This window comes from Botrytis porri (genome assembly GCF_014898465.1).
Source record: "Botrytis porri strain MUCL 3234 chromosome Unknown BPOR_013, whole genome shotgun sequence".
In the NCBI taxonomy this organism is placed as follows: Eukaryota; Fungi; Ascomycota; class Leotiomycetes; order Helotiales; family Sclerotiniaceae; genus Botrytis; species Botrytis porri.
The window spans coordinates 927,855-941,833 of record NW_024066087.1 but is presented as its reverse complement, the minus strand read 5'-3'; the positions used below and the strand labels follow the sequence as shown (position 1 = coordinate 941,833).

General features: G+C 30.3%; 2 protein-coding genes across 2 annotated transcripts; both read left to right on the top strand.

Annotated features, from left to right (window-relative positions):
* Positions 1–588: 588 nt before the first annotated feature.
* On the top strand, positions 589–2,109 carry EAF01_009192 (uncharacterized protein; the record flags this gene model as incomplete). The annotated part of the gene is made up of 1 exon (XM_038917448.1): positions 589–2,109. The coding sequence occupies one exon, from the start codon at positions 589–591 to the stop codon at positions 2,107–2,109; it is 1,521 nt and encodes a 506-aa protein (XP_038767053.1).
* Positions 2,110–12,871: 10,762 nt separating this feature from the next.
* On the top strand, positions 12,872–13,192 carry EAF01_009191 (uncharacterized protein; the record flags this gene model as incomplete). The annotated part of the gene is made up of 1 exon (XM_038917447.1): positions 12,872–13,192. The coding sequence occupies one exon, from the start codon at positions 12,872–12,874 to the stop codon at positions 13,190–13,192; it is 321 nt and encodes a 106-aa protein (XP_038767052.1).
* Positions 13,193–13,979: the final 787 nt, after the last annotated feature.

Genomic DNA, 13,979 nt, shown 5'->3' with positions numbered 1-13,979 from the left:
CTAAAAGCGTTTGATGCTAGTACACGCATGAACGTATCCTTCCAGGGCTGAAGTTTGGATGCATCTTCTTGCATATCCTTGCATAAATTTTCTTGTTATATTCCATGGTTCTGCTCTTGCGGGGTCTCCGTCTTCCTGAATCTAACGATGGCAAGCACATGTCCATTATACTTACATTTAGCCATTGCTATCTATGTAGGTGTTTCGTGAAATGGTAGCGCGCGGTTATTCCTGAGATACACGCCTTTCAACACATGCTCGAGGCCGCCTCCTTAACATCTTGGCTTGGCCACAAAAACGTTGGCAGTTCCGAGACAATGGTTTCACGGGCCAAAAAATATTCATAAATATTTATATACTTGGACAACCCGAGTGTTAATCTTCGCGGCCACCCCCAGAACTAGAGATAATCTAGATTTCCGACCTGAACCGATTGAAGATGCTAACCTGTGATTTATAATATAACACAACGTTGGCACCGTTACAAATAATCTCCTGTAGCTAGCGTACGATTCTTTTTCACTCGTGTCATCGTGATTACAAGATCATCATCACGAACAGTTCGGAATTCTACTTTACTATATCAACATGTCTCCACCAATGAGTATTCCTCCGAGTCGATCTACCCTGGTAGACAATCAACCTCCTCGCCCAAGGCTGGAAAATGACTTTCGACGTGACAGCCACGATTCTGATCAAGGAAAAGCTGCGCCTCTACCATTACTCTATCCTCCAACTCCACTTCCCCCAGTGATCTTGCTCGAAGGCCGAACGAAGGATAAGGTCACCCAGCGCATTCTTGAGGAAGAGGATCTTGAATCGCTGGAGAAGGCGAAGATCAAAGAAATTGAAGAAAGTAATGGATGGAGGTTCACTAGTGATACGGCGGGAAAAATGTATTTAAAAATTCAGGATAAGCATAAAAGCATCTTCATCGCATGCAATGACTTTGCAAGAGAGTGTAAGGAAGCGATCCAATCAGCCCCACGAGCTGATTCGCGAGTGGATTCGAAGAGGAAAGGGGCTTCAGCTCCTAGTCTTAGTATCTTGCTGACTCCGGAAAAGAAAGCACAGCATCTGAAGAGATTGACTACATTATTGACGTCAAAGAACAGACATGCCCAGTACTGGACAGTCGAAGATCTTCCCAATGAATGGCTCAAGATTGACAATGAGGCTTTGTGTTCAAAAGAAGACCGAGCGGTACTGATTGAGAAGGTCGATAAGAAGAAAAAAGCCCTTGAGAAGTCGAAGCCTGGGGGCAAGGTAGAAGATGGAAAGTCTAAAGAAGGACACAGACTTCCAATAAACGACGTGAGAAGAACAAGTGATGATAGGCAAAGAGAACGTCGTCAAGGGCCCGTAAATAAGTTCGAACTTGAAGGAGTGATCGATAATGGGATGCGAAGAAGCAGTAGAGAAAAACTTGATGGGAGAGCTCATGAGGGACGCCGAGTGCCAGAAGATGAGCTCGAAAAGGCAAAAATGATATCCAAAGATAGGACAAGAATCCATGACACAAAGGTCGATGGGAGAATCAAAAACATACAGCAAGCACCAATAAGTGGGGTTGGAAAGGAGCAGACTGTTGTTGAGAAACCAAGAGGTAATACTAGGACGGAAATCGATGAAACATCCAATGAAGGACGTCGAGTGTCAGAAGATGAAGCCGCGAAGACAAGGACGGCCATTGCTGAGGATTCCAGACCTCATGGCAGAAAAGAATTGGATGAGAAATCCAAAGGGGAACGTCAAGTGTTAGGAGATGAGATTGCAAAGAAAAAATTGGTTCCCGGCAACAGGCCGAGAGCTGGTCACCCAGAAGTCGATGGGAGACTCAAGAATACACACCGAGCGCCAATGAACGGTGATCAAAGGGGACAGATCCTTGTCGAGAAACTTAAAGCTGGTAGCAAGGTCGAGGATGATGTTAATTCTAATGAAGGTAATATACTACCTAATAAGAGGCATGGCTCAGCCGCAATAGATGAAGTCGGAAATAGACGGGCAGTGGCGGTGGATAAGTCAAGAATTGCTAAAGTAGAAAGTGATTGGAGATCCAAAGATAATAATCACCTGCTACCTAAGAAGAGACATGGAAGTCAGTAGCCTGCATATACAATGGCACTATATTCGTAGGAGAGATAGCTTGCATCGGAATGTTTCAATCAAGAATGACTAAAAACTGTACAAGCCCTATGTATTCAGAGCGATCATTTGAATGTATGTCGTAAGATGAAGATGTTGGTGAACTCGTTACCATGCTATATAGTCCGTTGTGGTGTAGTAATACATTACTAACGATTGAATTCCGTGCAAACCCCCAAACCTCGAACTTTGTTGCAAACCTGGCAATGAATTCATTCCTCTAATGACTTTCAAGCCCGCTCAGGACCCAATTGACAAGATTTCCAACTCAACGGTCTTCGTAAGCATCTACCATCTGATTCAAACTGCCCAAACATTGGATATTATTTCCCTAATACTCGATTATATTCGCCGACACGCAGTAACATCGGAGTCCCCAGTATATCTTACCATAAATTCCAATCTCGACTCACAAAGACCCCTGATCGAAAATGTAAACATATCATTTCTATGATTTTAATATATACGGACAGGTCGTTGCGCGTAATGCGGGGTTTTGTGAACGAGTGAGGATAATACTTGAATGATAATGTAAAGCTTATTACTTGGTATTGAGATGAAAATTAGGGACTTTATGAACAAGAGACCCCTAGTTTTTTGACATGAAATTCAGATCTTGGTTCAATTTCAACCGCTCCATGAAAGACGTCGATGACTAACCTTAAGCGTGCGGTGTCCGAGTCCATCGTCATCTACATTACACCCAAACCCCTTATGGTTCATATCACAAGTCAATCCACCAATCTTTTGTTCTCTCGATCAATATTTTATTGTTGGTATTCCTGGTTTCGCATGTATACCGACGGTGAAACTGCTCCTTCACTTCGAGTGTTCCACAAAGCTCTCCTATCCCCGGCCTCATGGTTGATCATAAAGTGTGGTCATCCTGTTTTTGGTTTTTTTGTCAATTATGACGCATTTAGACTCCTTCATTTGTACTTTGCTGCGTACGAGCAATTTATCTTTCATTTAGTCGAGTGGCTCTGTGTGAATACTTCTTGCTTTCTGTGTACCGACAGTTTGGTAGCAGTTTACGATGTTCCAACGAACTTACTGGGTTTGACTGCAAGATCATTCAGCCCTTCCCGTGGCTTGTTCGGATTCGCTAATAAGGACTTTCTGAGTGTCGTGAACTTCATGTTCTGGTGATGGTTGGAGAAGGTGAGACGAGTAATTACTGGCATAAACACAATGGCTTTTACGGTATTTCCACCAGTATCGTGTGTGTAGGGTTCTTCTAGGAAAGCCTAGGGAATGATTACATCGATTTGTAACTCCAAAAAGAACCTTGCCGATGTAATCAACCCACCTAATTTCAGTGCTCTATTTTATTGGAGCAAGCTGCTCAATAGTATAACATAGTTAGTCCATCTTAGAACGGGGATGAGACCCTTCTAGATTCCATATTGTGACGCAAGGACCTACAGAGGAAGTCCCCTTTATCTTTACCCGAAGTCCTGGAATCAAGCCAAAGACAATATAAATACTTGACATCACACATCTGAAACTACAGAACTGGCGGAGTCAATAAACCTTACACTGCCACCAAATCTACTCTATTCTTGAAGCTTCGAGGACATTGCGCCAATTCACATGGATTGCTGTGAAGAAAGCCAGAGATCAAGTGATGGTCTTCTTTCGGGAACTTCTGGCCATTTGCTTGCTTCCGAAGCCCAAGTTAGAACAAGTTCATGAGCCGATTGAAGCACTACAGCAAGGAATAAGTGATTTAGGGTTGGATTGCATTCAATCTTGATGTGGGAGGTCTGATTATTAAACTTCTCGGGGATAAAATTGAAAGAGATGAGAGTTTAATACATACTTTGAGTTGAGTTTTTGAGGGAATTTCTTGACATGGACACCGAACCCTTTTGCGACTTTACAAATTGTTGGCCGCGTGATAAATCTTTTCTACTCACCCAGAGCCATAACAGTTGGAACCAACCAAATCTCACCTGCAGATGACGGCTTATCCTACCTCGGCCTAGATAAATTTCTAATATTATTCAATAAAGTTCACTGCCTCTTGTTCCCAAAGACAACTCTCAAATCTCACAATCAGATTCATCTATAATAACTCCACAACAAAAAGGCTGCGCATAGCGATTTTCAATATGGAATAAATCAGATACCCTACTTTCGAGCCACTTCCCTTTTGGGCCACTTTTTACACCAAAAATAGAATTTTTAATTTTCTTATTTATAAATAGAATTTATTGAAAACTTATATATATATATAATTTAGATCATTTTTAATTTATCTTGAAAATTTCAGATTTTTAGGAATTTTCTGTATTAAGATCTAAAGCTTTAAAATATCGATTTTTAAATTTATATAAGAATTATATATAAATTTGAAACTTTTATAAAATCTTTAATAACTTTTTAATAAAAATTATTAAAAATAAATTATAAAAATTTATTATAAATTTATAATATATTGATTTCAAAAGATTTAGAAAAAAAAAGAAAATTTTCTATAAATAGATATTTAAAAAAATATTCTTAAAATTATAGGAATTATTTATATTACTTTATGTTGGAAGTTGTGGCATATATACTTAGCTACTATGTATATATCACTTCTACTTTATAGTTAGATTTTATTTTAGTATAATTAATCTATATAATCACTTTTACATATATTTCATTAACCTACTCTTTCATTATGAACAAATTATAAGCCCAGTGTTACGATGGATCAAGTAACAGGCTGTAGAATCACCAACTTATAGGCTATAATGGTATTATAGGCCTCGGTGATTCAACTGTAGTATACCAGGGGACACTAGGCACTTAAGGACGCCTTAGGCATGTATATAATATTAGTTATAGAATACACTGAATCATAGGACGTGGTTCTTAGGATAGTAGAGTCCTAGGAAGAATAAGCAATACAGGGCACAGTAAACAAGAGAGATCTTGCTAGGATTAGTAAGCTCCTAAAGGATTAGCCCTAGGACAGGAAATAAGACAGGACGACAAGACTCACGGGACTAATGTCACGTGATGGACCGTCCCATCAGTCCCACCGATTATTATTAATGGGATCAGTGGGATCCCATCACTCTTACTATTCTTAGTGAGTGGGATCGGTGGGACAGCAGAGTGTGAAGGTTTATATAAAGGAAAGGGTTTCTTTATATGTAGAGCTTCGTGCTCAAGAATAATTATTAGTTTCATTATTATAGTTATAAGAATTGTAATTAATTATAATCTTATTGAATTCCTATTTGAAGTTTAGTTTAAACTATCTTAAGAGATCTCTAGACACTTCCACATAACCCTAGAGGCAGCTCCTGTAACAACATATTAGCCTTTTATTCCCAAATAACTTGAAGAAGCTTTAGTATATTGTCGATTTTAGTAGTAATCATAACTATATCTATAATAAATTCAATTTCTTATTTTTAGGCTTTTAATAAGAGTATTATATTACTCTTCTACTTTAATAGAATAATCTAATTTACTTTTATAATATTATCAATAATAAGGAGAAAGTATCTATATTCTTAAATAAATTTTGAAAAAGGGTTAATAATATTGAAATAAATTAATTCTAATCTTTTAGATTTTTATATACTTAATTGATTTAGGATTTTATTAATTATTTTTATAAAAATGTATACTTTATAAATATTAAAAATTAAAAAAACCTTAATAGATCTCTAAAGTGTAATAACTTTATATAAATTCCTAATTTTATTAAAATTAAAATGATTAAAGTGTTTATATTAAATAAGGTATTTTTCCTTTTTTATTATAGTTAATTCTTCAACTTTTTCTTTTATACTATTAATAATCTCTATAAAGAGTATAAAAAATACAGAATCTTTATATTCTGATTTATATATGAAATAATATATATCCCATCTTTCATTTTAATTTTAATAATTTTAATATTTTTATTGTTTTTTGATATAAAATATATCTTCTTGAGACTAAATGTACCCTTAAGCCCTGCTTTACAAATTCTTTTGACTAAAAGTAAATTGATTCTTAATCCAGGTATATATAGCATTTTAGCTAATAATATCCTTATTCCATCCTTATACATTATATTCATTATCCCTTGTTTATCTAAATATATAGCTTCTTTATTAATTATTATCCTTTATTGTAGAATATAAATTAGACTTCTGAAGAAAAAATATTAATCAAATATATATAAAGTAATACTAGTATTAACATATTATTATAATAAAAATATTTTACTAATATTTTTTTTAATAAGATAATAATACTTGAAATTAGATTTATTAATAATAATATTTTTAGTAGTATTGGAGCTTAATTTAGTGATATAAGCCTTATGCTTGCTATACTTTTTATCTCTTTATAATAAGAAGATAGATTATCTTTTCTTTTGTTTATACTTTAAATTAGATTTCAAGAAATACTTGGCGTAACGAAGCTAGAAGTATTTTAGAATTAAATGATTAGGTTTATTATAGAGTTTATAAATAATAATGAATATATTAGTTTTTAAGCTTATACTAATCTTGTATTAATAATAAGGTGGAATATATTTCTTTCTTTTTGTAAGATATACTGAATCTTTAAAATTTTGTATTTTTAATTTTTTAATTTGTAAATACTTGATTTTATTATCAATATTTAAAGTAGAATTGATAATGCGGATTATATTAATAATAACTTTGTATTTATTAGGGAGAAATAAGGTTAAACTTTAAAAAAATGATTTATTTATATACAAAGTAACAGCTGAAGTATCTATAGATAAGGGTTTTTGTTGAAGATCTTTAAGCTTATTCTAGATATTTATTATAATTATATTAAGGATATTATTAGATTGAAAAAAAAAGGTTTTGATTTTAAAGAGGTATTTGTTTATTATAATATTATCGATTTTGAAGTATTTTATTATTAAATAATCTCAAAGTTTTTTTATTATATTATATTTTTTTATTAAAGCTTTATTATTATTAGATAATAAATAATAAATATAAGATAATATATTAATATCGTTTTTAAAAAAGGTGGTCTTTTTGTTAATATTGAGTTGAATCTTTGTGGTAGTATTATTATTATTGTTAAAGATTTAAAGTTTTTTGAAATCCTAAATTAAATTATTAGCTATTATAATTCATATATATTTATACAATATCTTTTTGTATATATAGAATTAATCTTTTCCTTGAAGTTGAATTCTTATTTAACGAGTTCAGTGTTTATAATTCTTTTAAGTAAAAGAAGGAATGTGTTTGGAGTAATCCCTGGATTTAATATCTTTGTTCATTTTGAGATTCTATAAGTAGAAAACTTATATTAATGATTTAAGTATATTTGATAATAAAATGAAAAAGTAAAATAGGAACTATATAAACTATATTATTTCAATTTAAATATATTAATATTTAAAGAAAGAAATTCTTTTTAAAATGAGGTAATTGAAAATAATGAATTTTGATTTATAAATAATAATTTTTGAAATAATATCGAATATTATATAACAGGTAATACTTTTTAGTATTAAACTGGAATAAAAAATCTTTTTAGTAATAACTTGTAATTTTTTTATTTGAAGAAAAGATATAATGTAAATAATTATTTCGTTATTACTACTTAGTAATCTATTTGTTATATATACTTCATATATTAACGTTACATTGTATAAAAGCTTCTTATTATTAATCTCTATTTTAGCAATATAAGCTATTCAAAAAGCTTTCAGCTTTAATCTTATTGTAAAACTACTGGGTGTTACGAGAGCTGCCTCTAGGGTCATGTGGAAATATCTAGAGATCTCTCGAAGTAGTTTAAACTAAACTTCAAGTAGGAATTTAATAAGGTTATAACTAATTGTAATTCTTGTAATTATAGTAATGAAACTAATAATTATTCTTAAGTATAAAGTTCTACATATAAAGAAACCTTATTTCTTATATAAACCTTCGTTCTCTACAGAACTATGAGGCTTTGTTCTACTTGAATCCTTTGGATCTTATAGGTCTAAACATTTATTCTTCGATCCCCTAGATCCTCTAGGTCCATTACGTGACCGTTTGGCCATGTGACGCGGTATGTTAAATACCGTCGTAATATATGTAATCAAAGGTTACAGTAATTACATTATTTTATTAAAATGATTTAATCAAATATAATATATGCCATAAAAGCTAATATAAGAGCAATATTAAAAGAAGCTTATTTACCATTAGAGTTTTAGAATAAAGCTATCAAATATAATATATATATTCGAAATTATATTAGTATTAGCTCAAATATAAATAGAATTAATCAAAGTCTATTCGAAGTATTTACAGGTATATTATTAAATATTAATATATACAAAGTCTGGGGGAATTGATATTATACTTATATCAATCTTAAAACTATTTTAAAAGGATAAAGGCATAATAAACTCTATAATACAATAAAGATTAGAATATTCCTGAGATATTTAAAAGATATTATTAAATATATAAAGATTTATTTATTAGAGCTAGGTTACATATACCATTTTTATTATATTATAATTAACAAAAGTTATAAAGGAGAGGATCTAGATTTTAAATTCAAAAATTATATAGTCAAATCATAAGATATCAAGAATATAGAATTTGATTATAAATCTCATAACAGATCTAAGAATATCCCTGAATTATCGTCTATTCCAGTCAATCCACCAATATTATTAGATACAATAATCACAAACTCAATAAAGATACACTTAATAATATCAAAACAAATAAAGATCAAGAAAATATTATATTTTAATAAAAATAAATATAAAAATATTTAACAGGTAATTAATAATTTATTAGAATTGGTAGGGAAAAATAATAAAGAAATTGAAATTACTTTATTTAAAATTATTTTATTTAAGGGTATTTTATCTAAGATTACTTTACTTAATATAACTTTATTACTATCGAATTTAAATTCATTATTTAAAATTATATTATCTAATATAATTTTATTATTTACCATACTTATATCTAAACCTATTTCTATATTACTGAATTCGAAATATAATTTTTAAAAAAAGAAGAAAGGTAATGATAATGATGTAAAAGGATAAAGAAATTTTAAAATCATTTGGGTTTTACTTACCTTCTTAAATAAATTAGTAATAAAATTAATCGAATACATTATAATTACCATTTTAAATATTTATTAATTTGAAAAGAAAACAAATAATAAAATTGCTTTGAAAATCTTAATTCTTTTAGTAAATATATTAGTAAAAGCTAAAACTATCCTACTGTTACAACGGATTAGTAACAGGCTGTAGAATCACCAACTTATAGGCTATAATAGTATTATAGGCCTCAGTGATTCAGCTGCAGTATACTGGGGGACATTAGGCACCCAAGGGAAGCCTCAGGTATGTATATAGTATTAGTTATAGGATACTCTAGAAACCTAGAACATAGCTTTCAGGATAGTAGGTCTTAGGAAAGACAGAACACAGTAAGCAAGAAGGCTTCACTAGGATTAGTAATGTCTTAGGGGATTAGCTTCAGAACAAAATAATAAGCTAGGATACCAAGAGTTATGGGATTAGTGTTCTGTGATGGACAGTTTAAGAACGACAGTGCTTTAGGAGCGATTGACTGTTCTAGTTGTTTAAGTAAGACGAAGATCTATATAAAAAAATGGATTTCATTATAATATAGAGTTTCATGCTTAAGAATAATCATTAGTTTTATTATTATAACTATAAGAATTATAACCAATTATAACCTTATTGAATTCCTATTTGAAGTTTAATCTAAACCACCTCGAGAAATCTCTAGCCACTTTCACATAACCCTAGAGGCAGCTCCCATAACACCTACCAATAATCGAAATTCTTAGGATTAAAATATCTAATATATATAAAGAAATAATAATAAATAAAAAGTATACAAAAAATAATAAATTATAATTTAAAAAGAAATAGATTTATTAATTAAAAATAATATTTAAAAAGAATTTATTTTATTACAAAGAAGTAATTTAGTTTTAATAAAATAAATATTTTTTATTAAAACAAAAGATAATAAGATAAAATAATTTAAGATTAAATTAATAATTAAAAAATTCAATTAAATTTTAGGTAAAGATTATAATAAAACCTTTATTTTTATAATTTGATTTGATATTCTTTACCTTTTCCTTATAATTATTGTAAAAGAGAACCTCAAATACTCTTATTTCAATATTAAAAATATATTCACCAAATTATACTTAAAAAAAGAAATCTATTTAATACCTTTTCAAGATATTTATATTAATTATAACCATATTCTATATATACTTTAAAGTTTTTATAAGCTAAAGTAAATTAATAGAGATTAAAGTTTTTTTCTAAAAGGAAAGTTAATTAAAATAGGGTTTATATAAAGTCTTACAGATCTATATTTATATATCAATCATTAATATTAGCTAATTTTTTTAATATATATAAATAATAATATTATTATTATTATGTATAAATAAGATATTCAGTAGTTTTATTACAATCTTTCTGCTCGATTTAATACCAAAGACTTGGAGGAGATTAATAAGATCTTAAAAGTATAGATTATTTGTACCAAATTAGAAAGAATATTAATTATAAATTAAGAAGAATACCTGGATGTAATGTTTATTTGATTCAGAATTTTCTATAATTAATATATCCCTAAAAAAATATTAATTTTGAATTACAATTAATTGTAATTAATATTACCGAACAATAAACTTATTAATATAAATGAATATTAATAAGTAATTGATAGTACAATTTACCTTATAATTTATATTAGATTAGATATTGTATTCGATTTCAAGAGATTAGTACAAACTATATTTAATCTTATTAAATATTATAATATTGTACTTAAAAATCTTATAAGATATTTAAGATCGACTATTAAACAGAAGCTACGCTTTAGATCTAAAGGAGTTCAATCAAATACTTATAAAGAATATAACCTTTTACAATATATTATCAAAATATACATAAATATAGACTAGGTAAATAATAAAATTAATTGAAAAAGCATTTCTGATGAGGTAATAATATTCTATAATGGATTAATTTTATAAGGAAGTAAAAAATAGATATCTATAATTATATTTAATATAAAAGCTAAATATATTTTTATAGCTATGTTTATTAAACAAGGGTAATGGGTAGTTTAACTTTTGAAAGATTTAAAATGATCAAAGTATATTAGAAATAATAATATAATTTAAATACTCAGAGATAATTAAGAAGTATTAGTATTAACTAAGAATTTATATTTATATAAATGATTAAAGTATATTAATATATATTATTATTTTATTCGAGATCTTATAGAAAAATATTTAATTAATATTAATTATATTAATATAAATAATATAGCTGTAGATGGATTAATAAAACCATATACAAAGATAATATTTAAGAGATTTAAGAATATACTAAAGCTTCAAAGCTAACTACTAAAGTTGAAAGAGTAAACTCTTTGAGGAAGTATTAAAAGTTATAGTATGTACACTTAACTACTATATATATATTACTTCCACTTTATAGTTAGATTTTATTTTAATATAATTAATCTATATAATCACTTTTACATGTATTCCACTGGCCTGCTTTTTTATTGTGAATACTTTAAACTTATTATATATTATATCTTTATATCTATTAATTTTTCTAAAAAAAAAATTGAATTTCTATATAAATTTAAGCTCAAAACTTTTCAAAAAATATATAGTTTTCTTTTAATAATTGTTATTAAAAAGTTATTAAAGATTTTATAAAAGTTCTAAATTTATATATGATTTTTATATAAATTAAAAAATCGATATTTTAAAGCTTTAGATTTTAATATAAAAAAATCCTAAAAATCTAAAATTTTCAGATTAGATTTAAAACGATCTGAATTATATATATACAAATTTTCAATAAATTCTATTTATAAATAAGAAAATTAAAAATTCCATTTTTTGAGATTTTTGGTGATAAAGAGTAGTCCAAAACAGAGGTGGCCTGAAAGTAGGGTACTCAACTTACCAACCTAAAGACGTTTCAGAGGTGCTCGATGGCGTAGAGAATATATCTCCGACTCTTATCCCAGCAAACAATTACTTGGAAGACCTTATCCAGACCTATTCCAGAAATTTCTCAGTCAAAAAATGTCGGAACACGTGACCAACAACGTGACATTACATGTCACGCTTTACCCACATACACATGAAGTACGTAAATGAGGGTAGTACACATATATAGATATAGCAATTCCCTCTACATACAAAGAGGGTAAACAGAAATAAACAACCCTTTTAACCATACATATTGTGTATACACACCTTACCAAGTCTGCCCAACAAAAAAGCAAAAACAATCATCAAGTCTCATGGCGATAGTTTTCAAGTAGTACTTCCTGGATCCACTGACTACTTGGGATACTATTTTCTCAAAGCTTTAATCGCAGATTCTAAAGTAGCTAGAATAGTATGTTTCAATCGATCCGAAGCCAAGACAATCTTTCTTGCAGAGTTCGGTGACGTGTACGGAGCTCAAAAAGGTCAATTCGTCAAAGCATCCTTTGGCGAACCAAGATTTGGTTTGGAGCCTGCCATTTATCAAAGCTTTCTTGAAACCATTGATGTGATCCTACAAAAAGATTGGCCAGTCGACTTCAACCTACCCATCGAGTCTTTCGAAAAAGTTTACATTACCGGCGTTCGCAATTTTGTCGACTGGTCCTTATTATCTCGACGCAAAGTGACAATCCAATTTATGAGCACGCTCAGCTCATTGGCTAGTTGGCCATCCTTCCGACCCAAGAAACCAGTATCGGAACATATTTTCACGGATGGTAACTTGCCAATGTTAGGCTATGGACAATCCAAGTTCATAGCAGAGAATATTTTAAGTAATGCTGCAAAAAATCACGGTATCCCAGTTGATGTCTTACTAAGATGTGGACAAATTGGTGGCCCTGCTGGTGATGGAAAAAAGCAGTGGAATGCTCAGGATTGGTTCCCAGCTCTTCTGCAATCTTCCAAAGCACTTGGATTGATACCAAGTAATCTTGGAGCTCAAGATCTTGTTCAATAGATTTCGGCTGATAGTGTAACACAAATCATCGTTGAATTGATGCATGGGACTGACACGCGAGCAGGCTTAACAAATTTCAATCTCATAAATCCAAAATGCGTCAAGTGGAGTGGCCTTGTACCTGGAAGCAAGAAAATAATTCGTGTTACCAAAGAAGTCTCATTGCAGAATTGGCTCGTGGAACTCAAGAAACATGACGCTACGTCAAGAGATGAACTAGAGAAATTTCCAGCACTTGAGCAATTGGGCATGAGGAAAGATTGGTTAGGACCACTGAGAATTTGCAGGCTGCGAGTCCATTATTTAGAGGTTTTGGTACAATAGATGACGAGATGATTGGAAGATTGGTGAAGGATTGGGGTTTCTGAGTTTGTAGATTTCTGATGATCTGATTTTGAATGCCCGATTCAGTTGTGCGTTTCCACGATGGTATCATGTCAAGACCTTTGAGTTTTTTTTCGCAGTGATAGTTAGTCAATGAAGGTTGATTTGCATATTTGTTCGTCGGTGCAATGAGTCTTCATTTCAATGCCATGATCTAAGTTCAGGTATAATAATTACCATGTCAGAATCAGATATCAGACATTGAAACAAGGTTGATCTTCTTATGTGTACTCTTATCATAAAATCATAGAAAGCTTCGTTGAACAGATGCGTAGATTGCGTCACACCTGCCCTTTACGTCTGTATCAACGCTAATAACATGCGTGATGCCTTCAGGAAGTCACGCCCTGTATTGAAAGCCAAAAATTCAGAACGCCGAGATCCTGTGACTACTTTTTAATAG